Consider the following 27,390-nt stretch of genomic DNA (forward strand, 5'->3'; position numbering starts at 1 on the left):
GCAACAGAAAGAGCAGGCAGCTAGTGAACAGATCTTCCTGTCTAGACTTAATCAAAGACTTTGATATCTGACAAACCTCCTCCTTGGTTCCTGGAAAGTAAATTAATTTTGTTTACAATTACACGTGGCATGATGAAAGCCATGCAGAAAAATTAAAGCAGCAGAAAAATTCGAACAAAACCTCCTAGTATTTCAGAGTTAGAAAAGCTAAGGAAGCTAATTTTCTCCTGGCAAGAACAAGATACTTGCAAACATCAAAAGTGGGTTTGTATTTTTAATATTTATTTACAAAATATTGGAAATTCATAACATCTGTACAGCTCGCACATATCAATGGTACAAAATTGCTGTGGCATCAATACTGAATTAGAAAAGTTTTATTTTAAGATTACTGTAAAGCACACCTTATCCAGTATTTTTTCCATCCAAGTAAATATACATATCAAATTTAAAAATATAATTATTATATTTTCTTTGTGTTTCAAGACACACGGGATCACAAAAACATCCATCTTCTTTAGATCCAGGGTAGAATTCTCATAGTGAGCATATTAATGCAACTACCAAGTATTGTTACTCTCAAATTAAGTGTTCTCTAGAGTGATTAAAAAAAGATTTAAAAATATGGGGAAACAGAAACAACTTCTACAGATTATTAGATGGGAGAAGGGAAACATGATAATGATCAGAATTCATGCAGGTCTGTCACTGCTGAAATAAAATATTTTTCCTTGAAGATCTTCAAGTTAAGACCTGAACAAAGCTGGTAGATAATTCTACTAGTAACATTTCATGACTGCTGCCATACTGGGAAAATGATCACTTTTTAGTTTCTATAAAATACAATTTTTTCTAACACATTTATTGTTTTTCAGTCAAGATTCACGTATCAGTATACAACGACCTGCCTCAACAAACAAATCAAAAGCAGGTTTTGGTACATTGCTAACAACATGATGTACTAAGCAGGTATTTTTCTTTTGTTTAATCTAGCATACATAATATTATTATACAGGAATCCTCATAGAAAAGAGGACATATTTGAGGTTTCTGCCATGGACAAAAACATAGTACAATTAAAATACAAAATATATATAGTACACATCAGATTAGTTAGTAGTGGCATTGGAGGTTTCTGGAGACTGAAGAAATTCATAGGGATCGTGAACCATGTCTTGCTGTTCTCCAACACTCAGATGAGAAGGGCTTCCTGTAGAATATGGAAAAAAAAATCAAAACCTTTAAAAGTACAGAAAAATAATGATTAAATACTTATGTCCATTAAACGGCATGATTATATTACATGTTCTTTTTGACTTTTAAAGCAAGACGGGCATTTAAATGATATTTGAAGAGGAGATTTTGAAAACGAAGGTACAAGATTCTTCAGTAATTAGGTCCTTTTTGAAAAGCAGTCATTATTCTATTACTCTGAGTTGAAAAATTATACACAATGTAACTGAGTATCATCCAACCAACACCTCCTAACTTTTTAGAAATGGCATCAAATTGTTAAGTGGTACGTTACCCTGTCATCCTGTCTTATCACTGAATTTTACAGTTTACAGTGGAAGGCTATTGTAGAATCCCACCTGTTAACTTGCTGCATACAACTACGCTGAAGTAGAATAACTATTATATACCGCTTAGTATTTCTAAGAGCATAAAATGTAACGGCATATAGGGATTTGCCAGTCAGTATCAATTTACTTCACAATTACTTCAATCGTGCCTAATAAAACAATAACTAAATACAATTAGTGTCCTTAACTCTACAGGTCAAAAGTATGTCTTCTTAGTTGCCTTTGGCACGCATATTTAAAAATTAAAACATGACCCTGTAGTCAACACACTGTTTCATCAGAGTAGTTTCATGCAAAGATTTATGTAAATTAAAACGTAAGTTTTAACCCGTTTCAATTAGAGCAGAAGTACTGCAGCTTCTGACGCAGGTAACTTTACCAAGATGATGTTGGTCTCTTTCAGAGGTATTGGAGAGGGAACTCAAATTGGATGATGGCCGGGATCCCACTCTGTCAGCCTGAGCTTCATGAAGGTCCTGCAGCAGCTTAGTTGTTTCATCCAGATGTAAATGGTTATCGTCATGATCAAGCTCCTTCTTCACTTTCCCTAAGGGCCACCAGTTACCAACCAAAAACCATAATTAGCACATGCAGACTGACTCACGACTTACCAAAAAAATTCTAAAATAAATTATGACAAGTGTTGTCTATTACACAAAGACCTCAACTTTGCATTTTCCTTTGCACTTCTAAAAGGCAACAGCAGCAGATCTGTTTTCATTTTCAAGAAATGCGTGCTGAAATGAATTTGGCGATATTGGAGGATGAAGGAGAGCGCCATGGGAAATGGCTGGAACTGAACTGACTCTCAGTATTTAAATAGTCAAGAGAGCTTCATTTGTCTTCCTCATCTGCTAAACTCCAGACATGAAATAATGCATTTAGTTTGCAGCAAAGAGGAAGTCAGTAAAAAGATTACTTAAATATCTAACTTAAAATACCATTAAAATAGAACATGTAATTTATGGAGGTGAAGAAATCCCCATCACAGAAAGTTTTAAGAACAGTATCTTTCCAGCTACACTGATTTTATAGCAAGCCAAATAAAATTGTGGAATTGGAAAGAACTGGAAGTATGCGCCAACATACTCTGTCCTTTCACCTGAAGACTTAAAAAAATGTCCCTCAATTTTTAACAGGAAAATAAACTCTGTCCCTTCTCTTTGGGCTGTCTTCAATGCAGACCTTGCTAACTTTGCAAGAATTATTCTAAGAAACAATGCCATAAACTCTCTCTGGAAGCTAAGTAATCTAGAAGTATGATTATTCACAAAATGATCAAAGAACAAAAATACATGCAGCTTGCAATGGAGCAAGAAATGCATAGTACAACTGATAGGTCTAAACGTTATCTATAAAACAGATATTTATTCATTTTTTACTGAACTGCAATAACATTAGTGTGTGACAGCATCATCAGAGCTTATGATTGCTTTTCAAAGAATACTGCATCTATGGGACAAATTTGTAGAAGCCTTTTTTTTTCTTTAAGCTTTCCATTACCTTGATTATATTTTATAATAGCTTGGCATCTTTCACATTCTGAATTAAAGATATCTTGAACTATAAGGAGTATTTTTTTGTGTTGTGATAACATTTTTGAAGACATTTGACCAGCTCAGAAGCGTGCAGAAATGGGAACATTAATTTTTATACTATTTAAAGGATACCTATCAAAGACGTGTACCTGAAACGACATCCCAATACTGCCTTATTTGAAGCTAAAGGCTTTCTAACACCTGAAGTTTCTTCTGATTTTTGCTTTGGGACATTCCAAGGGGTGATATGATTGAACATCACATCCTTCCTTCCTTCCCCAGTTTTTTCAAAAGACAGCATATGAAGCAATAACATTTCTGAGCTAAAGCTCCACGCTGTTCATGAACACATAAACACATAAACACCAAGCAAAGCTATAAAAATTGTGAGGTACAAATACTTTGGTTTCTTCATTGGTGCAGGAACTGTTAGCTTGGCTAGCACATGGATGTCTCAAAGGAAAAACAGACCAAGGTTTCATTTATCTTGTACCAGTCCTAGACTTTTACCTACATCAAATGTAGGCTTATTACTACTTTTTGAACACTTTTTTATTCTTAGCAAATCCAGCTGTTATTTTGTCTAAATGGTACAACTAAACCATAATTGATTGCTTATATATTTAATTACCTACCTAATGAACTTAACATAGAAATATCGAGAGATACATCTGAATATGGTTTCATAGAGAGAAAGTCCAAGTCAGAAGCGTTACTGTCTCCAGCAGATTCTCCAACCTATTAAAATACAAGAAACAGAAAGACTAGCAATAGTGACAAGCTGTGTCATAATGAGTTTTTAATGTTTAAGGTAAACACATGAGTCCATATTCTCGAAAGAGTGCACCACAACACTTGAAACTGGAGCATCCATAACCATCTTGGCTGACCTGCAACTCACAGGCAGCTCAAACATGGCTCCAGGACAGACCAGGCATTATGAATGGCAAGGGATCTGCAGGGTAGTCTAAATATCATTCATCTCATCTTCCAGGACTCTTGAAACCAACATTACCAAATCCTCTGGGACTTGATTACATGCTCAACTCATCCCTGTCCCATGGCAGAAGCCTGGTGAGGGGAAGCATTATCAGTATCCCCCATTGTGAACCACTACCAGATCCCCTTTTCCCCTCACCATCTCAATGCAACACTGGATTTATTGACATTTTTTAGTATGTGATTAATACAACCAGTAAAGTGGGCCTCCCTCTACACAGTATCAGCTGGAGCTGGTCTCTCAAGTATCTTTTCTATACACTTGGATAACCTAAGACAGCCTGAACTACAACAATTCCATTTTTTCGTACCTGTTGCAATACTGCTATGTAAAGGCAAAAAGTAAGAGATCAAAGTAAAAGTCATAAAGCTGCAAAATACATTCTAACATAATTCTCTGAGGTTGTCTATTCCAGCAGCAGGAATAAGACATGCAGGTAAATACACAACCAGGTATTATCTTTTAGAAAGATGAAAAAGAAACTTAGCACTTTCATGAATTAACTTAACAAGTCACCTTCTAGAGAAATACAAACCTTTCCACAAAACATAAGAAATATTTACAAAACTATAAATTTTATTAATTGCTATAATGTAATCCATATAATTTTATGTGAATTGCCAAGGAACACAGTGCATATCTTCTGTTGTCACAAATAATTTACAAGATTAAACCTTTACCACTTAAAGAAAGATTTGATTAGTGGCTGTGAAAGCATTAAGATATGCGTTATTTAGCCCTACATTCTACGAGACATTTTCAATGTCAGCTATAAAACTGATAAATACTACTGGTTTTTTTCCACTTTTACAGCAGGTTAAACCTCAAATATTCATCAGCAGTATTCATCTAGTATATTTCAGATTCCTAAGTGGTTTTTCTGCCTCTGAGATTTAGTTACGCATGCTGAATTAAACTAGAGAGTACAGAACAACAGGACAAACAAAGCCACTAAAAAAGCCCTGAGTGTGAGAGAATCGATGTTAAGTACTGAAAGCTTATGCTAGATACTGTGATTTTAATCTCCTGCATCAGAGCATGCATGTCCTTGCACTGAAACACAATTAATTTTTCAATACACATTTTTTGTGTGCGTTGGGTTTTTTTGTTTGTTTGTTTGTTTTCGTTTTTACACACAAACCATTTTACCATAATCTGTTTGGAAGAATCCGGACAGGTATTATGCAACTTCTGTTCTTCTTTTATGAGAACTGGCAGAACCTAAAGAATCAAATCATATTTTAGATCTTATCATTTCACAGCTTATACTTATGCTTCCTCAGAATACCCTTAGTTTGTGTAATTTACTGGTTTACCATGTTCAGATCCTAGGCTACCACAGAACACTATCATGTTTTGTGATGTTTGCATAGATCCTTTGCAAAAAAATAAAGTGCAGCTCTTCTCTAATGAGTGACCATATACATTCTCATAAACAATTTAGAACTAAACAGGACAGCCTCTTAGAACAGCCTCTTTAGGACTAACCTACCAGCCTTTTCTTTATCATACACTCCACTTACCAAGCTTTTCTGTATTACTATACAAAATATATGCACACTGAACAAAATTAGGAACGTGAATGTTGGAAGACCAGAGACGATCACTTTATCTCCTTTAAATGCCAAGACACTTCTTCCAGTAACAAAACCCCAACAGACTGGGTATCAGCATAACTTACTTTAACTTCATCCAGTGGTTTTACTGGGATGTTTCGCCTCTGGAAAGAGAGAATAGCAAAAATTACTTTAATCAACATAGGAGAAAGACCTCTCTTCTGTACAATTTCAAGCATATTCAAACTTCACATACAAAATGAGTATAGAGACAGCTAACTTTTTCACGTATCTGTAATGTGATTACAATGTAACAGTTACTTTTTTGAAATATTTTAATATTATGCATTTTAGCTAATCTTTCGAGTCCCCTTACACTATTTCTGCTGCCCATTAACTTTATATTCAAGTAGTATATCCTGGTCATTACTTCAGTAACTTCTGATGCCAAATCACTTAAGGTTGCCCTTTCAGAGATATTCATTCTCACTCAAATGTAGCAGTACAAAGTACTCACAAATAAAGCACCATGGCACATCACCACTGAAACACATTTAACAACAGAAAATCTGTACATATCCACGTATGTCACAACTGAACAGCATTTCTAAGAGTAAATAGCAATTGGGCATTTGAAAGGCATTCAGAAATTCCCATTTGGAACTATATTCATAGAACAAGGTGGCAAAAAGGGAAAGGCTCAGGTTTTATTATAAAGCTAAGTTCAATGTGTTGTATACACATATTTCTAGATGTAGAAGAATACTCAAAATATTGTTTTTGAACTTTCAATTTTTTTTGAACTAAGCCTTTATATTTCTTCCCCATTTCATATACAATCTTTTTCCAATAGGGACTGAAAAAAATACTGAAAATCATGAAATTCTGAAGGATCCTCTGTATTTTTGATTCTATTGTCTCCTTTTTCCCAAACATCACCCACACCATTCTACTTCTAAGTCTGCAGAGATTTAGCATAATATCATTTCCACCAAGTCAGGAAGCCTGAATACCTTTGATCCTCCACCCTGCCTCTCTTTCTTTATTCTTGAATCATTCAGAATGTCATAAATTTAAACAGTAGATAATTATTTCAAACTAAGAGTGGTTTTCAGACTGAAGATAACACGAAACAAGATTCTGCAGTTTCTGGTAGCCTATTTTATCTTGGGAATGCAAACAATCCTACTAGAATTATACACACTTCTGAGAAAAATCTCTTCTCCAGTCCTAATATGAATCTCCTAGGTAAAGTGTTTTTGGAAATCAAATACAAGTTTTTTCTTCGTCATAGAATCGTCCAGGTTGGAATGGACCTTTAAGATCATCAAGTCCAACCAGCAACCTAACTCTGACAAAAACCATCACTAAGTCATGTCCCTAAGCACCACATCTACCCATCTTTTAAATACCTCCAGGAATGGGGATTCCATCGCTTCCCTGGGCAGTCTGTTCCAATGCTTAATAACACTTTCAGTGTAAAAAATTTTCCTAATATCCAGTCTAAACCTTCCCTGGAGTAACTTGAGGCCGTTTCCTCTTGTCCTATTGCCTGTTACCTGGGAGAAGAGACCGACCCCCACTTCTCGACAACCTCCTTTCAGGTAGTTGTAGAGAGTAATAAGGTCTCCCCTCAACCTCCTTTTCTCCAGGCTAACCAACCCCAGTTCCCTCAGCCACTCCTCATAAGACTTGTTCTCTAGACCCCTCACCAGCTTCGTGGCCCTTCTCTGGACACACTCCAGAACCTCCATGCCTTTCTTGTAGTGAGAGGCCCAAAATTGAACACAGTATTCGAGGTGCAGCCTTACTAGTGCCAAGTACGGAGGTACAATCACTTCCCCGGTCCTGCTGGCCACACTATTCCTGATACAGGCCGGGATGCTGTTGGCCTTCTTGCCCACCTGGGCACACTGGTGGCTCATATTGAGCCGGCTGTCGACCAGCACCCCCAGGTCCATTTCTGCTGGGCAGCTTTCCAGCCACTCTTCCCCCAGCCTGTAACACAGCATGGGGTTGTTGTGACCCAAGTGCAGGACCCGGCACTCGGCCTTGTTGAACCTCATACCATTGGCCTCTGCCCATCGGTCCAGCCCGTAGAGCCATCCTACCCTCAAGCAGATCAACGTTCCTGCTCAACTTGGTGCCATCTGCAAATTTACTGAGGGTGCACTTGATACCCGTGTCCAGGTCACTGATAAAGGTACTAAACAGAACCGGCCCCAGTACCGAGCCCTGGGGAATGCCACTTGTGACTGGCTGCCAACTGGATTTAACTCCGCCACTCTTTGTGACTTGACAGCCAGCCAGTTTTTTACCCAGTGAAGAGTATGCCAGTCCAAGCCACGGGCAGACAGTTTCTCCAGGAGAATGCTGTAGGAAACGGTGTCAAATTCTTTACTAAAGTCTAGCTAGAAAACTTCCACAGCCTTTGCCTCATCCACTAAGTGGGTCACCTTGTCATAGAAGGAGATCATGTATGTCAAGCAGGACCTGCCTTTTATGAACCTGTGCTGATTGGGCCTAATCACCTGGCTCTGTCCTCCATGTGCCGTGTTAACGGCCCTCAAGATGATCTGCTCCACAACCTTCCCAGGCACCGAGGTCAGACTGACAGGCCTGTAGTTCCCCGAACCTTTCTTGTGGATGAGCAGGATACATACTACATGAATTTAAAAGTTAGCACTGTTGGGTAATATATACCTGTACAGCGATATTGATCTATTCTCCAACATAATTTCAATGTTCCAAACACTTAACCCTTCCACAGAAATATATTTTGCATTTAAATTAAGAAAAACAAAACAACATTAAAAAAAGTATTACAATATAACTCAGAAGCAGATATGTAAGTCATGACACTGAGTCACAGGACTGCCCCAACACCATTCAAGGTGGCTGGTCCCTTCTCCTCCCTGCTGTGTTGTGCTCCCCGTCTGTCCCCCCTCCTCCCCGGCCTCTTTGTTTCTGCAGTCACATAGTGAACCACATGGGAGAATTGACCTAGATATAGAAAGACAAAGATTACTTCTCTGCTGATTAATTCAGTTTCTAATTTGGGTCACCGCATGGTTGCATGAATAGCTAAGCCTGCACTGCTTAAACTGACAGTGGAAAACAACGCATCTCACACAATGTTAAAAAACAGAAAGATGTCCTTTCTTGTTTTGATGAACGGTGACATTTCTGTGCATGAAGGACACACCTGCTTCAGCTGATAAATAGTTTTGGAATGATCTCCACTAGTGATCTGGTCCAGAAGATCATCTACTATTTTCTTGCTGTAATTTCCAGCGTCCTTCACAAATTCTTGTAAGCTAGTAGGAATGGAGACATAAGCATTATAGAAAATGTTTACTTTCATAAAAAAATATTTCAACTTGTAATATGGTTTTCCCCAACTACGCTGCATTACACCTACATTTTCTTTGTTCTTTTACTCTTTTATGCTTCTTCAGAAAAGCACTTCAGGCCTTCAAGATAGGTTTTTTGTTTTCTTTCTTCTTTTTTTTAATGGAAGTAAACATATGTGCAAACTTGTTTTTCATATCTACCAGCAAATTTTTACTTGAACCATCATTGGTAGTGGGTTAAAAAAACAAACCAAAAAACACAACACAAAGAAAAGAAAAAAGCTTGTCATTATTTCTTTCCCTCCAAGATTGACAATTTAATGAAGAGTGGTATTTTCCTTTTCTAGTAGCTTTAACTGTTTTGAAACTCCTTGAAAAAATATCACTGTTTTAAAAATCACTGAAATAATTACTTGCATATCTAAACCTACTTACTGCTGTGTTTAAAGCAAAATGCTAGATCTTTAGCAACCTATAATATCTTGTGGTCAAAGACCCTAATAACAAGATCCTTAAGAGCCTTGAAATAAAGAGGGTAACTTAAAAGTGCAAATAAAAAAAAAAAAAAAGAAAATACAACACCCACCTCCCCAAAACAAAACAAAAAAACAAATCACCAACCAGCATGAAAGCTAGCTTCAAGTTTTATAGCGAGTTATTTTTTAAAATAAGTTCTAGAAAAAAATATCAGGATTTGGAGGCTCCTAGTCAATGTTTATTCCAAATCACTTTTCATAAAATTGCTATAAGAAGTTAGTCCTCCTAATAAGGAAGTGCTTACCTTAAGGCACACTGTATCCCAGTTTCATCACCATATGCTGAGTACAAGAGTTCCATTTCATCTGATTTCAAATCATGAAATATAGAGTTGTTTTGCATGGAAGGTGCTGTACTAGCACTTGTAAGAAAGGTTACTAGACAGGTAGAAGAAAGAGATGACAAATGATGAACACAAGTGTAAAAGATCACGAGGTGGGGGGGCAGGGCGAGGAAGCTTTTGTTTTCTGAAACAAATACAGAAAGTGTAGTGTGTTTTTTTTTTTTTCTCCAATCAAGACCAATAACTCAAGGACACTTCCAGACTCTAGAATCAGTGCAACTATTTTAACCATATAAATAAATGTACTTATACTACTGGAAAATAAAGAAATAAGTTAACTACCCCACTCCCATAAAAAAAGATTCACCCCCCCGTCACCTTTTATATTTCTGTTTTTTCTATGTGTCTACTTCACTGTTGTTTGCCAGTCAGCTTCTGAAGAGCAGATTAGAAACTACAAAAATGTCAATAATACTAGAAAAAAAATCCCCAGTTCATGAAACGCTTGTCATAGGATACAAAAATGCAAATAGCCAAAAGGTTTTTTTGGCAACTCTAAGTGCAGTTGCTTAGGAAAAATTATTTCCTCCAGAGAAATCAGAGTACCATTAGTGGAAAGCTTCTAGCGTGGCTACAACACTAAAGCAAAACTCCTAATTAAATTACGTTTAATAAGAAAAAAGTCAATTTCATTAAAACTGCATTCTGCTGTAAAAAAAATAATTATATATTATATAAATAACCAAATGAACTTTCATTTGGAGCCAGGTATACTCTGAAATTATTGTGTATCACGAAATTGCTCAAACACTTAATTAACACAAAGTTGAAACGTGTTATTTGGCATTTACCTTTATTTCTTCGTTCATCCTTAAAGCCCAGCGTAGTGAAGCCAGGTAATAATTTGCTTGACAGTGAACTCAGATCCACTGGATGAGTCTCTTCTTCTAACAATTTGATTAAAAAGAAGATAATAATTTTTAGAAAAGCATTTCATGTTTAAAATTTATTTATGGTGAATATTTAGATTTTGCTATTATAAAAAGCAGCGGTTACCATAAACACTAAGTGTTTTTTAATCTGTACATTTTTTTTTAAAGGACAGGTAGTGTAATTCAGGTTTTCCATTTAAATTTCAAATACATGCTGTAAATATGTTCCCGTCTTTTATTCACAAGATCTATGGCTTGCTAAGTTATTTCAAAGTATGCAGCAGCATCTGAAATTGTTTTACCAGCTCATTCATAAACATTCAAGATCCAGATACTATGAAGTAATAAAAGCAATTTCTTATGTTGACTAAGTGGTAGTTTGTCTATAGAAATCCAGACACCACATGAAGAAACTTGTTAAGATGCTATAGCAATACTGCCTTCTTCTAAAGTTCTGAGAACCACTTAATTAAAATGACTCAAATAATTTGGAATTCATTTTAAACTGAAAAAAATCCCAACATCATTTAGGATACTTCCAGTTATTTTAAACCTCTCTCACTGTTACGGAATCGAATGGTAATTATGTAGAAAGGATAAGACAATATAAATAATGTACAAACAAAAACCCACAGAACGGATCGCAGAACTAAAGAAAAACAATTAAGCAAAACCTAATTAACTTAAAACTGAAATTTACCTAAGACTTTAAATTAGGAAATTAAAAAAAAAAGGTAAAAAATGACTCTGTATTTGCATCTGTGTATTGCACATTTACATAGGATTACAGCACTTCCATTCACCTTTTTTTGCCCATTAGATTTAACACTACAGGGTACTCAGGGCAAAAGCCTGTCGTCCAAGTTCTCTATAAATTTGTAGCAATGTGTAAGTGCTTATAATTAGTTATTTTTTTACCTTCTTGATGCTAGCATCAGTAAAACAGGCCACCTGAAGAGTGAAAATTTGAAACGCAAAGAGAAACATCTTGTATTGCAGATACTTCATAGAGCTGCTGGGGAAAATGGTTTGGGGAATGTATTTTTTTTTTTAAAAACCCTCATCTATACACATAGGATCTGTATGTACAGTTAAGACCTCAAAATCTGCTAGAACATTCAACATTAGAAACGTTTGCTTGAAAGATTATGGCATTTACCTTCTGCATCTGGATCAGACGAATTTACTACACTAAATAATAAAGTCCCGTCTCCGTTTTTTTTCAGATAACCGATCTGTAGATAGAACCACAAAGATACAGAAGCGATCATTTAAAACAGTCCGAACTCAAAGAAGGAGTTGCTTACTTAAACAGAAACATATAAAAAGCATTTTTATCTGTATTCAGATCCCGCACTCTGGTATTCCTGGGTCACAACTGTTTATCACTGCCTAGCAAATGCTTCAGAACAGAAGACTTAGGAGTAAAAGTTCATATGTCATATATACAACTCCTTATTCATCTTTCTAAATCAGATCTAAAGTTTACATCCAAGACAAAACCAATTCCTTTATAATTAGTATGGAGCCAGGCTTTCTGACTGCCAAGCCTAGAACACACTTTCTTTTTAGAAGCAGAACTGTAACTCCTATCCACAATCTACCTCGCTCTTCATTTTCAAATCTAGACTGAACTGCTTGTTTCCACATCTCACCCACAACTTTCTCTAATTAGAAGTACTTTTATGAACACACGATCAAATTCTTAAAGAGGAAGAAGTGCTGTGACAGACCCATCAGAGCACATAGACACAACGCTAAAAAGACAGCCAGAGATGTGAAAGACAATAGAACACACTGGGGTCTGTAAAGATAGAGCCAGAACTGATGCAATAAACTAAGCTGACGTCAGAAAATGACTACACATGAATCGTGCAAAAAAAGACTGTAACTTCTCAGTAAAGACGGAAAATGAAAACTATGCTCTCCCTAAAGAAATATTAGCAAATACTTCCAAGTAAATTGAACAATAAATCGCTCTCTTTTTTTTTTCCCCTCCCTCTTAAAAAGTTTAAAACTCTCTCCATACATAAGGCCAAAGCTAACGTAGGCATATAATAAAAACAGAGGTGACAAATGCTGACAGGGAATGAACAGAACAACACCTTCAAGTGACGGCAAAAGTTAAGAATAGCTGAACCCTAAGAACAGGTGTCTGTGTTACCTACATTCAGTGGGATCTGCAGCAGGTTGTTGCAGTGATCTAGTCCTCAAACCAGGACAGTTGCCTAGCTGATTACTGACATAGACAACTAAGAGACACACACCTAGAACAACTCTTTCTTGAAGACTGCAAAACTGACTGCATCAACATGAAAGGCCTTTTCAGTAAAGCTAGCCATTATTAGAAGATTTTCCTTCTAACTCTTGTAACAGCACAAAAACCAAACACATGGAACAGTATCAGAATCACATTCAAGACGATCAAACCTGTGGTTAACACTGTCCAAAATTCCAACATGGACAAACTACTGCTATCTTTTCCCAGTCACTGAAGGGCGTCTCTGTTTTTATTCAAAGAAAGATGTGCTATACCTGAGAGCTACTATTTGTAGGTACAAAAGCAGAAGAGGTTCTGGACTTCTCACTGAAAACAGCAATTTAACACTTAAAAATTCCTGAATTCCTTGGCTTGCTAGTGGGAAAATGTCAATAACCCTTCAACCTATGCCAAAGATTTGGCTTTTTTTGGTTGTTTTTTTTTTGGGGGGTACAACAATAAGAAGAGTGTGATGCTATTTTAATCACTTTCAATGCTAAGGGTTGCAATTAAGGAAGCCACATTCAAGACTGAGCAACATTTCGCTGTTTTCTGAAAGTGAATTTCTAAAAATGTTCAATGCATAATACAACTTGAGATCCATTTAGGACACCCTACAATAGGCTTCAGTGGGGACTAAATGATAGACAATAGTCATATTGGTATTCCACACAGAGCATATATCCTAGAAGTTAGTGTTTTAGAAACTGTAATACTATAGCCTGTTTCCTAAGATGAAACAAAGCATTCAATAGTCAGACACAAAACGGAATTGTGAACCCTGCCATGCAGTAGACCTTGCTGTTGGGTAGATATCGATTGATCCTATCCCGAGCTTCATCTGCTGCATGTTCCACTAGTGCCAGGACGTGTTCTTCAGCAGTGCTATCTGTCAGGCTGCACGCATTTCCCTCAGGTTCAAATATGCAACTAAGAAAGAGAAGAGGAGTAGCTGTAGACATTAAAAGCTAAAACAAACCAAAGGGCTGAATTCTGGGTTTGCTAAATAGATCAGTCCCACTCCTCTCCCACTGTCACTCTACTTCAGCATTTAAACGGAATGATAATCATATTATGAAACTGAAGTTTTGCAGCAGAAGCTGACAACTAGCAAACTACTTCAAAAATGTAATTGTTCTATACCTTGATGAAAATAAAGGAAGTATTACAAAACAGAGATTGGGACTAAAACTGCATTAATACAAGGTGAATGCCGTATGAGTCCTTAGTCTCCCACATGCATGAATATGCTATCTTCACAAATTCGAAACAAAAAGATGCAGGAAAACAAAATTACATGATGAGGGAATGGAGACTCTGTTAACTCTGAGGAAAAAAAAACCCAACAGCTACATTTACGAGGATTATGTCATTTAGTTGCTTGTAAAAGTAGGACACTGCTCCCAGTCTAACAGGGAGTCCTTGAATTCCTATGTTTGTTAATATTGGCAATTAGTATTCCTAATCAGTATCAATCACACCATTCCTTCTCATTGAAATTACAGAATTTAACATTTATCTTTCAGTAGATCGTTTTCATTAAAGCACCAAAACAATAAAAAATAACAATAAGCATACCAAAGATGGAACAGGACACATCTTGGCTATTATGTAAAATCAGAGAAAGGTAGTATTATAAAGGGAAGTGTGAAGATATCAGCAGGACATGGCAGTCTTCATTATATTATATATTTAAAATAAGCTTCGTACATCAAAATCTTTCAGGGTATTATATGGACATTAGACACCAGGGCCAAACACCTTAGGTAATGGGTAGAGCATCTCCTCACACCAAATCCATTTCTCTCTCCTGGGGTATCTTCTTCCATTTGCTTAGCTAAGAATTTCTCTCTGTATAGAGATTCAGATCCGATACACAAGAAAGTTTTGCTATTAAAGACAATAAAAAGATCACAGGATCATACTATTATGAGACAAATGTGTTATACGATTTTTGTTTCATTGAAAGCTTAAGAAATTGCGTACACAGCAGGAAACACCTTAACAACTGGCACTTTCTATCACAGTCTACAGAATACTTAATGGACAGGAATTTTGAGAGAGTGTTCAGAAGGTTGCAACATCCTGGACAAAATTTTCAGAAACTACTTAGATATTAGGATGTCCAAGTGATCCAGTCACTTTTAAACTACAGCACAGAAGTCTAAACTGCTTAAACACTTTGCAAACATTGACTTCAGCTCTTTCTCTGTTTTTAATCATGAAACGTGAAGGCAAAAATATCTGCTATTACGTTCGACTCTCCCCCCAAAGCTCTTACCGTATGTCAAAACGACTAATATCTATCCTACTGATGCCAAAATGCAAGTGTTTAAAAGGTCAAGTTAATTAGAAAAAACCAAATTAATTCCAACTACTAAAGGTACATAAACATTGAAAAGAACAGGAAATTTATACCACAACTAATCACAAGGAAACTTGTATCAGGATAAAATTAAAGGTCAGTCATTCTATCTGAGATGTATGTTAAGGTAGATATTAAAGACAAAGCTTGGGAGCCTTAATTTCTTGCTCTGTTAGCTATGTGTATTTGAAAATGAGCACACAAAAAGTGTTAAAATACAAAGTTACTCCTGTAATGGAGTTTATGTAAGAATTATTCAGAAGAGCAAATCTATTATTCTGGGCACCATACACACAAAATCATCCTATCTTTAAAAAAAAAAAAAAACCAAACAAAAAACAAACTACTTCTCCCCAAATAAGTCTTGTTTACAGAAAGGCACTTTCAGTTAATTGTTAAGCACAATACAAATTATGCTTTGATAATTCTCCATGATACAGCAATAAATATGTCTCTGTATGCTGACATTAGAATAGTTCCAGCAAAAAAAATTACTCAGTTTAAAATTATTTCTGAAGATACATGTTGCAGTCTCTTATTTCCACAAAACAACTATGTTAAAATAGTACTTCTTCCACCAGACATTAAGCAGAATTACAAAAATACTTGAAGTGTAACAAAATTATGTGGCTGATTAGAATTCACTTTTTAAAAAAATGTTTGCTTTTAACAAAAAAATGAGAGCACGTGAACTTGAAATAACAAGTCACATTTCACATTTTTTTTTTAATTTGGATGTTTAAAAAAGAAGTCTGCAGAACATATCTACGTAATCAGAGTATTTAAGGCATGACCTGTAATGCTCTGTTACTGTTTTATTTTCCTAAAATTCCAGTTGATAAAATGCTCTACAATTTAAATTCAACATCTATGCTAGGATGTCCATGTAAGAACACTGAAGAACATAATTTGCTTGTAAATCACAGTTTCTGCTGAAATCATAAATTAGAAAAGAAAACCCTTTAATTTGACTAAAATTAGGCTTTAGCTATAAAAGCATGACTTTGTGACATGGTGGTGCGTATTCGCTGGAAGATAGCTATTGCACTAGCAATACATTTTACAAAGTAGCTTAATAAGATTTCATCGGGAAGATGTTATCATCTGCTGCAGAAATAAACTCCTGTACCTCTATATCCTGCCAGATAAGACTAAAGTTAAATAAAATCATTTACTGATCTGGGGCCACTTTGCCCTCCCAGAAAGATTTAGATTTTGATACAGTCAATCAATTTAGGGGACAAAAAAAAATAATTAATTTTTGTGACTATGTTAAAAATGAAAGAAATATTTCAAACCATCATGAGAAGACACTACTCATTATTTACTCTCTCTCTCTATATATATAAAGGATAAAAAAAAATACATTAACTGCAAGCGTTTTATAGAATATGCAGTCATTCTTTGAATTGTTTGTTTCAAGTTGGGAATCGCTGGGTTATTAAACTAGTTCTATAAATAAACAAATACATAAAATTGCCCATTTATCTTATGGACCACAAGGAGGAAGGAGGTTTTTTCTTCAATTCTTTGCTGCTGTCTAATATTACAAAAGCTGTAACAAACCAGTAAGCATGCCCATTAAAACCTTTACCTAATAACTTCTTTATTTTGCTTTTTGGATTTCTTGGTAGTCTCTGCTTGTACAGGAACAACTTCAGGGACAGGTTCCTCAACTGCTGTGTCTTCATCACCCAAAAGAGCTGCCTGCTGAGAAAAATCCATGTCCTGCATAAACGACATGCTGCGCTTCAAAGCTAACAGCCGTTCCTAGAATCAGAAAGGACAGAGCGGCAGGGACTTAACCTTTCCCTCATAGCCAAGATGCTATGATAATGGGATGGGATGGGAATGGCCATGGCCTTATTTTGTTCTTAATGCCTCGTTTCCAATGGCGATGCAACATGATTTGGTCATGGTAGCATGGCATCAGAATTTCTGCAGCCCAACTATCAAGAGAGAAACAAACAAAAAAAAAACTGCATATGCAAAGACAACTGCCTATTTTACACAAAACTTACCATAACTGCAACACATGCACCCACACATACGCACACACAGAGCAGCTGACCAAAATAACTTCATTTTACAAGCCAACAACTGTATACAAGTAAAAACATGTGTTTGCACGCATGCATTTGTGAAAAGCCTGAAACCTCCCCTACACCCACCACCTTCAAAACCTAAAAGCTTTCTTGTTAATGCAGAAATAAAACTTAAATAAGATCTGGTTTTCAAAGATTCAGCCAGAAGTAATGCTGTACAGTTGGGTTTTACATTCATGGATCTTAATTTCTTCCACTGAAGCCAGTGGAAGAAGCTCCTACAGACTTCAGTGGCACAGATCAGATTGAGAAATAAGGGTATGGTTATAACAAGAATGTTATCAAGTCCTTAAATATAGCACCACTAACAGGCACTGCTATTTTTAATCACAAATGGATGAAACAACATTTATCATTGTTATCAATTATGTTCCTCTTAAGTATGACCAAAAAAAAAAAGATCACAAAGAGTTTCTGCTTTTTGTTTTTAATAGGTCTCTTACTTTGCTCATCATCTTAAAGCCTGTGTGCAGTATCTTCTTGGCTAGCTTGTAGTAAACAGTATCTGGTCTGTTGTAAGTCATTGCATTATCACACATCAGTTTAAAATCTGCCTGTAAAATACAAAACAAAAGAACTGTTAGAATTTCAAACTCCTCTGTTAAATGACTGGAGGATACATTCTGTCATAGCAGCTCTGAGAAGAACAAAATAATATTTTAGCAACAGGCCAATGGAGTAAATGCAAGCCAAAAGATAACACAGAATTGCAAAGGTTTGAACCCCTTTTGCTTCTTCAAGATGCTCAGTTTTGTTTGGAATTGGCTATTTGGTTATAAACAAAACCCCAATCTTTTCCCTGAATGCCAAATGTAACATTTCCTCCTTATGCAAATGCATCAAACAGAAGAAATGGAGAAATTAAGGAAGGCACCAAGGGAAGTACTTTTTAGTGCTTTCCCTGCCTTTAAAATCAGAATTGAATTGAGAAATACAAGGAGATCAGAAAGATACAGTGTGTCTTATATATAATTTTAATTCTAGTAATTGGACCAATTCTTCGGTTGCTTACACTTTTAATAAAGAAAAGAAAACTTCAGAGCATAAGAAGCAGCATTCTAGATGCTCATCGCATGCAACAGAAGAACCAAACAGCCAAGTCTGATTTTGTGTTCTCCTTTGAATGGTTATCTGTCATACGTAATTTCAAGCAATTTTTACTAATGCAACACACTCCACTGTAAACAGAACCAAAAAAACCCATTGAAGATTGCAAGAAAAAAAAAAAAAAAGCAAAAGCTTTTTTAGGGTGCCTTTTTTCTAGTCACATGCTAGCGATCCACAGAGTAAAGCATAGAAAGCATTAGTAGAAGCTTTATGAAACATGGAATTAAAAAGACATTATATGCCTCTGAAAATTTCTGAAGTTAGCAAATCAATAACCAAGAATCATGCAGTAGTCTCTCCAGGCACTTCACAAATTGGATCCTAACAAATTAAACTGGCACCTTATTTGAGAATATATTTTTCTCTCGCAATAACTTTTCAGTATTTCAACGATTGTTAAAGCAATTAGGTTTCATTTATTCTGTAGACACAAACGCAAATGGTTTTTGTGCACGAGTCCACTATATTTGATGACTTGATTATGTGCAAAAGCATATGCAAACAGAACGGTATGCTTTCTGAAAAGTTTACCCATTGAGTTTACAAACCAGGAAATAGATCCGCTGAGACAAAGATTTTTGAAGCTTACTATGGTGGTTGGACATATAAGCCTTTCTAAAGACCTTCTCTGGCACACAGTATTTACAAAAATATACTTGCCCTACTGCAATCCTGACCAGACTGTGTAAAAACGAAAAACTGTTTTATTTCCTGTTTCTGTATAGGGATGTCAGAGCAGTGCTCTCCTAATCATTTAGTAATTATCACTAGTAGTCTAGACTAGTAGTCTGTGACTTCTATGGCATTTAAGCCATCTGCCTTCGCTTAACGAGACCATAACAAAACTAGAAATTGAGAAGGTGACATGGAGGAGCAAACTATGAGCTATGAAGCAGATAACGAAGCCCATGTGAGCTATACATCTAGCGATGGCCTTTGAAGCGCTGCAGAAAAGGACAGAGAAGAGTCGTTTGCTTGTCCAAATTTGAAGTAGACCCTTTTTTCAGCAGCAAAACTGATGAGTTTTCTGCAGCAATTTCCCCTCTTCTAAATGCAGCAAATGGTTCCTGTGGACTCTACTCTTCAACAGGTTATTTATTGGCTTTTGACTAGCCTCAGCTAGCTGTAATAGGTATATCAGAAATGAAAGATAACCCTTTGAGCAGGCCTTGTTTTAGAGATCAAAAACCTATAAACTTAATTTCTGTATTACACAGAATTATGAAGACATAAGCATAATTAGGTACATTCATATATCTAGAAAGGGAGTCCAATCTCTTTGTAAGATGGACAGACTTCTAGCAACCATTTATTGCTGCTCAGAGGATCAGCAGAAACCACGTCCTTCAGAAAAAAAAAATATCTGTCAGTCTAAACAATAGTGCATCACCTTTTTTTTCGCATCACTTTTTTTTTCTTTTTCTTTTTTTTTTTATATTGCTATCCTGCCAGTTTCATTACGGCAACCTTGCATGTAACTAAATAGAGCCACAGAGCTCCCATGCAAACTTCCTTTTTAAGTTGCTGAATAAGACAATTCAGCAAGCCAACAGAATTTAGAGATCTGATAGCATTCACAGAATCACAGAATGATCAGGGTTGGAAGGGACCTCTGAGATCATCTAGTCCAACCCCCCTGCCAGAGCAGGGTCACCTAGAGCAGGTTGCACAGGAATGTGTCCAGGCAGGTTTTGAATGTCTCCAGAGAGGGAGACTCCACCACCTCTCTGGGCAGCCCGTTCCAGTGCTCTGCCACCCTCAAAGTAAAGAAGTTCCTCCTCATGTTTACATGGAACTTCCTGTGTTCAAGTTTGTGCCTTTTGTCTCTTGTCCTCTCACTGGGCACCACTCAAAAGAGCCTGTACCCTCTCCAGCGGTTCCCCATCCTTCTTCAACCGGGGAGCCCAGAACTGGACACACCACTCCAGATGCGGCCTCACCAGGGCAGAGTAGAGGGGGAGCATGACCTCCCGCCACCTGCTTGCCATGCTCTTCTGGATGCACCCCAGCATGCCATCCGCCTTCTTGGACACAAGGGCACATTGCTGCCTCACGCTCAGCCTGTTGTCCACCAGGACTCCCACGTCTCTTTCCACACAGCTGCTCTCCAGCAGCTCGGCCCCTAACCTCTACTCGTACAGGGGCTTAGCCCTCCCCAGGGCCAGCACCCTACACTTGCCCTTCTTCAATTTCAGAACGTTTCTCTCCACCCAGCTCTACAGCCTGTCCAGGTCAATTGCTGATGGTAATGCTATTATGAGTCCTTCTTTACTATTTCCTATAAATCTCTATACTTTTTTGAAAAATAAAGCATACACAACAAAACAGAATAATCTTTGTCAATGCACCTATAGGAAATATAGGCCATTCCCTGCTCACCTTGCTGGACTTTTCACAAGAAAAAATTAACCTTGAGAAGCAAGCCAATGCTCTCTGCCGTGTCTACCATTATATCAACATCACTCTAGAAAATAATAATTCTGAAGGCAGCTAACAGAACTTCATGAATCAGTTAAACAAAACTCTCTTCCCTTCATGAGCTAACAATACCATGAAAAGATTTCTTTCTGCACTGTGTGTAAAACCACAATGCATCCAATAAAGTATTACAGCAGTAGCAATATCCAAAATAGCTAAGGCAAGTTGCTAATAAACTTGCCAAGTAAGTCTCTGCCAAAAGACCACGCCAAATGAAGTTATATGGAAAATAGGATAATTAAAAATAAAAAATACATAGTTGTTATTGAATCTTATACAAAATGCTTCAGTATATCCACAGTTTTCTTGCAAACATGTCAAAATTGCCTTTTAATTAACCTAACCAGGTCTAGGAAAAAAAAAGGAGCTCCAGGTTCTTCAACCCCATGAGTCTTTGTGGTAGTCTTACTCATGTTTATGTCTAGCAGCATGAATTCCATAGAATTTTAGAGCACGTTCTTGGTTTCCACAGTAATTTGTAGTAGAATCTGACAAATGTAGAGCTTCCACAGGGAAAAACCAAGCAAGAAACCCATTCTAAGACGCAGGATATAGGAAAGTACTCAGTTATGAAAAAACAGACATTAAAATAATTGTCAGAAATGCTTCTACAGTTAAATAAATCTTCCGTTTCTTACTAAACAGTTCTGAAATAACTAAATCTCTGTCAATTCACCTTGAATTCAGTGACTGATTTGTATTCATTTGCTGCAATTTTTTCCTTCATGGTACCAAAATCCATGGGGTGCTTTATTATCATGGAATATCCAGGAGCAATGGCATCCGTGACTGGAAAAGCAAAAAACCCGTGAGGATCTTTCCTAAAAATAAAAACAATACATTTACATTTATATCAGCAAACAAAATTATCATTGTTTTTATACCACATTAATGGTATAAAACCCATAGTACTGCTTAAAAAGAAAAAACACTACAAGTACTCTCATAAAACAGAAGCATATTTGAAAATTTTCCTGATACAGGAAAGAATTTTGATTACACATATGTAGACTTTTTGAAAGATATTCAGATAGTTCTTGAATTACTTAATTATTTCTTGTATGCTTTCTGTGTCTCCATTTATGCTCCAAATGGATCTTTTGGCTTCACTGAGTAATAACCTCTTCAGTTCTTCTTGTTCATGAGGTCCTCTAAAAATAACTACAGTGTTTAATATTTTTGAATTCGTTCCAAATTCAGCTTATTGCTATGTAATAAAAAAGGAAAATCAAGTATTTTGTTTGTTGTGTTGGGTTTTTTGGTTTTTTTAAACTCGAGGTACAGGGTTAACATTTTATGGAAAAGAATAAAATAAAATGCCCGTACAAATTAAGAGTTTTATCAAGTAACCAGATATAAACTTGCTTTGATATCTGACACAGGACACAGACTAAAAGAAAATTTCATGAGAAAAATTTAATCTTTTAAATTATTAATTTTCCTAACTGTTTTTTAATTCCTAAGCTAAGCCATTAATATTTAATAAATTTATAATGGCAACGTAGCCCCTGTCCAAAAAACTCCCCCACCAAAAGCTAGGACTGCACAGTTGGTAATGATTTTCCTCAACTAATCTTTAAAACCGGTCTGAGATGGTTGCAAGCATTACCAAACATATTGCAGTCATTCTTTAGGCACATTTTCAAACAGAAAACCAGGAAAAGAAGTTGTAAAGTAACACGTATAAATATGCATTAGACACTGTCGACCCAGATGTAGATACAATATGCTTAATACCTTTGAAGCTGGCGAAGGAAGTGTTCTAGTAATTGCTGAATTGGTGTGCTCTCATTTTCAGCTGCAGTTTGAGACAGAAACATGGGAAAGTGCAATGAAACAGAATACAGGTATATTTATTTAATATAAATACTAAAGAGAAAATCTTAACTACAAGTACAGCTTGTATCGATCTGAAGGTCAATCAGACATGGATTTCAAAGCAGAACATCAGATTTCTAAGCATACAGTAACTATTTCTTCTCCTTTACTCCATACTGAATTTTAATCACATTAAAAACTAGTAGACATTAATTCAGATGTGATGCTAAGTCTAGTAGTTTTAAGAAAATGTATTAATAAGGTGAAAGTAAGCTGTTTTGATTTTTACAGGAAAAGAAAAGCAAAACTTGGTTGCTCAAATACTGCAGTTAAGAAATCCACATTCAGAAGGAGTATGCTGAAATCTAGAATTAATACTCCAGCTCCTCGTCATTATAATGGAGAGACATTTTCCTTCTTAACCAGAACAGGTAATATTATATGCTTTCGAACGACATTTTCCAAGCAGATGAAACTGGAAGCCTTGTCAATACAGATATCAGTTTTCAGCTTGTCAGTTTTTCAAGGGTCCAGAGACATAAAGCTTTGACCAGAAAATTTCAGTTTCCCCTACTAGGTCACCTTGACAATTGATGGACACCATTCCTCAATTTAATATGTAGTCATAATTAGAAAATTCCTCAATAAATTACTTGACCAGTCAACGGGCAGTGTTTCCATGACAAGACTCAAAATATTACTGAAGACCCAACTTTTTGCTACTAAATTCCATTTTCAGAGATCATGATGTCTCTGAAAATTCTTGTAAGTAAAATTTCCACTGGATAATGTTGAGTTTTAAATATCAAGCAATGGCTACAGGTAGAGAATCATGGCAAAATCTGAAGGGATTAAACCTGCAGAAATTGCCACCCACAACTGATAAGTATTTAGGCTGGTGATGAGAATTAAAGAAGATTGGTAAATGAAAACTGGGGGGACTATGGTCTTTAGAGACACCCTATCACAACTTACTGCCATACTTCTGAGGAAAATAGAGACACTAAAACTAAAACCTCACATAGGTTATAAAAAAAGACCATAACAACAGCTAAGCAGTCTCCACAAGATTTTTTACCTTGAACTGAGCAAAACTTAGTTTCAGATGTTCTGAGCGTTGCTCTGCAAATACTGAGAAAATGCTAAGGAGAAGGAATTAGGGGAACACTAGGCACTTTTACACTAGCTTTATTCTGCCAAGTAACAGGAGCCAGAGACAGATGTCCTTGGCAAGTTCAGTCACATGGAAACAAACCTACTAAAATCCAGAGGCATCAAAAGGAATATTGATTTTTCAGATAGCAGAAAGTGGGAAAAAATAAAGTCTCTAGATTTCAACAAATCCTCATGGAAATTTTACATTTTGGTACTTTGACAAAAGCTTTGTCCTGTGTGCTTTTAAAAACCCTCAAGATGATTTAATTTTTCACATTGCTCACCTGGCTGAGTTCTGCATGCTCTGACAGGACGATCAGGAGGAGGTTCAACCTCCACCTTTTTCCCAGGATCAAAGTCATCAGTTTCTCCTTCAGTGTCACACTGTTCTTTCTCCCTTTTCCTCTTTTTCTCTTCCTAGCGTAGCAGGAGGATGACAGATTTTAGAAAAATGTACTTGGAACGTGCAATCCCACATACTAAAAGGTTAGAGACAGTGATTTTTCATTTGGAATACTCAATCTATAGCTGAGTTATAATATGGTTTGAACAATAGTGCATACGTTCTCACTGTCACTTTTTAAATTTTCTTCTCCAATTAAAACTAACACTGCTCACTTTTGCTTCTTTGTATTTAAATATACTACTGTTCTACCATTAGTTACTGTACTTTTACTGAAAAGAATGTAAAACGCTGAAGCTATTTATACGTAAAATCGCATGATAATAAGCTACACCAGAGAGCGAATGAAGTTAATGTACTATTCAGTAAAGACCAGTCTGTAGTTCTGCTTTGATCAATATGGTTTTGTTCTTTGGTGCATTAAACAGGAATCAATAAAGTACACGGTAATTTAGGAAGCCTACAAAAGAACCGTAAGAAATGCTCTGTAACAGCGGTGGCAATTAGTGATCTCTTCCTGAGCTTCAAAGCAAAGGCATGCCCGAGTCATTCCTATAATCTTACAGTCACTATTCATGTTCCCACAGAAAAGCATACTTTCATTAACCTTATTTAGACTACAGTTTTGTTACTTATCTATCCAGTAGCTTCTTTTGCAATGCACTAATAACGAAGTTCTGGGAAAAAAAATCCAAACAACTTCCCCCCCCGCCCCGTTTACCAAAGGCAAAACAAATAATTTGAATTCATGCTGCAAGATCCCGTATTAAAGACAGTTGTATTAAAGACATTTCAATTCCCAACCACACTCTTAACCGAAACATTTGAAGATGTTTGTACAAGGAAAATTTTCAACTGTCTACCCTGTATTCAAGAGTTTCTGAATGATCCTGCAAGACATATCACTTTCAAGTAATACAAGCCTAACAAATAAATCAATTCAAAATGACAGATGTTAGCCATACACACATACAAAGTAGTACTGAAAAACTGTCATTTGAGAATAGTAAAACTACATGACAGAAGAGAATTAAAAAAGCAGTGAGGTCAGAGAATCATTAGTACACAAAAGAATATTAACAAAATCAAATTGTACAGGTAACTGTATCATCAACACTTTCTTGCTGATTTCAATCTAACTCCTAAATGTTCAGCAGACAACTGAGGTGACCACACATTTGCTACTAACAAAACCACAAAGCCTAGCATGCAGGTTATCCTAAACAAGAGACAACAAGACTATTGCACCACAGTACTCTATAAATCAGATTTCAGAAAGTTGTTTTGAGTAGACAAATTGGTTTTAATGTCCAATAACTTGGCATATCTCAGGAACAGAAATGCAATCCAGATTAATCTGAAAAGCTGAAAATACCCGCCTCAAAGGGTAGCAAAACATACTTCTGACCTGTCTGAACTTAACATCCAACGTAAAAATTCATATCTATAGACAAAGCAAATGGACAAGCAAAACAAGCAGTTACAACAAACAAGCTTTTCCTTTGTTGAAAAAATCATCACCGGAATATCACTTTTAAATTGGAGAAATAAACCAACACACACACACACATGGATTTCCTACATTTGTGAAGTGCTGTCTCTGAACAATAAGCTTCTTGCAACAGTGATTTATTATTTTTTTTTCAAAAATTGTTCCAGTACTGTGTGCCAGATCTGATAAGCAAGATCTTTTAGATCTGATAAGCAAGCATGGAAAAGACTGGTATATCTGAATTCTAAAAGTCACAGGTTACCTTTCTCTTTCTTCTTTCCTCATCATCTAGATGTTTTTCTTTTTCCTTCTCCGACTTCTTTTTCTTTTTTTTCTTCTTTTCTTTATGTCGTTCTCGCTCATGATCCGATCTGTCGTCATAGTAACTAGAATCATGTCCCGACCCAGAAAGTTCAGTCACTTCACTTCCTCCAACTTTAAGCACCAGCTTTAAAGGTTTTTCCAACGGCTTATCCACATAATCTAGATTTAAAAAGTAAAATATTTCATAAGTGCACATGAAGGTGACAGCATAAAGCAATTACTGATGCTCCTTCTCGAAATACTGTTACAAGAAATTTGCTGCAGTTTGAAAATATGTGCAATGTATTTGGAGGGAATAATAACAACATACTAACAAATCCAAGCTAAGAAAGTTGTTCAGCACATTTTACATCGTGATTTTCCGCAAACCTGGAACGCGTATGGAACGAACTCCTCAGCTTTCCCAGGAAACATCCGGAGATTGAAGTGAAACCAAGTGTCACTCAACCAATGCAGCAACCGGAATCCAGCAGTAACAACCCTCCGAGCCACGCAGACGCTTGGTCTCAAAACACCCCGCGACCACCCACCCCGCGACCACCGACCCCGCAACCACCGACCCCGCAACCACCGACCCCGCAACCACCGACCCCGCACGCCCTGCCCCTCCCGGGCCGCCTTCGCGCGGACGCGGCAACCTCCCACCTCCTCCAAGCCACCGCCCGCCCGCCCTCTCCCACCACCGCCGCTCAGGAGCCTCGCAACCCGCCGCCTCCCTCCGTCCCCGCCCCACGCAGCCCCGCCCCTCCCGGGAAACGGGCCGGCGCCTGTCCCCGGGGCGCTCGCCCGCCCCCGGCAGCTCACACGTTCCGACAAGGGCCTCTCCCCTCCAGGCCCTCCGCTGCGACCCAGCCCACGAAGGGCCGCCGGGTCCCGCCGGCAGCTATGGGGGGGAAGGGGTACGGGGTCCCCACCCCGTACGAAGATGGACGCCCCCACTCTGTACCACCCCCGGTTCTTACCGCTGTAGGCGGTGGCGGAGGCTGAGCGCCATTCCGCTTTCTCTGCCTTGTGTTTCTTGTGCTTCTTCCCCATGGCACAAGCCGGCCCCGCCAGCCGCAGTTTCGCCCCAGCGCCCGCCCCTCCCCCCCCCCCCGGAAG

At 37.1% G+C, this 27,390-nt stretch overlaps 1 protein-coding gene across 12 annotated transcripts; it reads right to left on the minus strand.

Moving 5' to 3' along the window:
• Window positions 1-269: 269 nt before the first annotated feature.
• Window positions 270-27,371, minus strand: BRD9 (bromodomain containing 9). Of its 12 annotated transcripts, none has more exons than XM_063325704.1 (18): window positions 27,252-27,371; window positions 26,228-26,448; window positions 24,355-24,487; window positions 22,835-22,895; window positions 21,774-21,918; window positions 17,956-18,066; window positions 17,002-17,114; window positions 14,804-14,932; window positions 13,840-13,972; window positions 11,942-12,017; window positions 10,702-10,797; window positions 9,812-9,944; window positions 8,883-8,994; window positions 5,803-5,841; window positions 5,271-5,342; window positions 3,757-3,859; window positions 1,963-2,130; window positions 270-1,210 (listed from the first exon to the last, which is right to left on the minus strand). In XM_063325704.1, exons 1-18 carry the CDS (start codon window positions 27,322-27,324, stop codon window positions 1,110-1,112), a joined length of 2,019 nt encoding a protein of 672 aa, XP_063181774.1. In that variant the 5' UTR covers window positions 27,325-27,371; the 3' UTR covers window positions 270-1,109. The 12 variants fall into 12 exon arrangements, with proteins under 12 accessions (XP_063181774.1, XP_063181776.1, XP_063181773.1 ...); XM_063325706.1 differs by having other exon boundaries at window positions 14,804-14,893; window positions 17,002-17,117; XM_063325703.1 differs by having other exon boundaries at window positions 17,002-17,117.
• Window positions 27,372-27,390: the final 19 nt, after the last annotated feature.

Source organism: Chroicocephalus ridibundus, chromosome 2 (assembly GCF_963924245.1).
Source record: "Chroicocephalus ridibundus chromosome 2, bChrRid1.1, whole genome shotgun sequence".
NCBI classification, from domain to species: domain Eukaryota; kingdom Metazoa; phylum Chordata; class Aves; order Charadriiformes; family Laridae; genus Chroicocephalus; species Chroicocephalus ridibundus.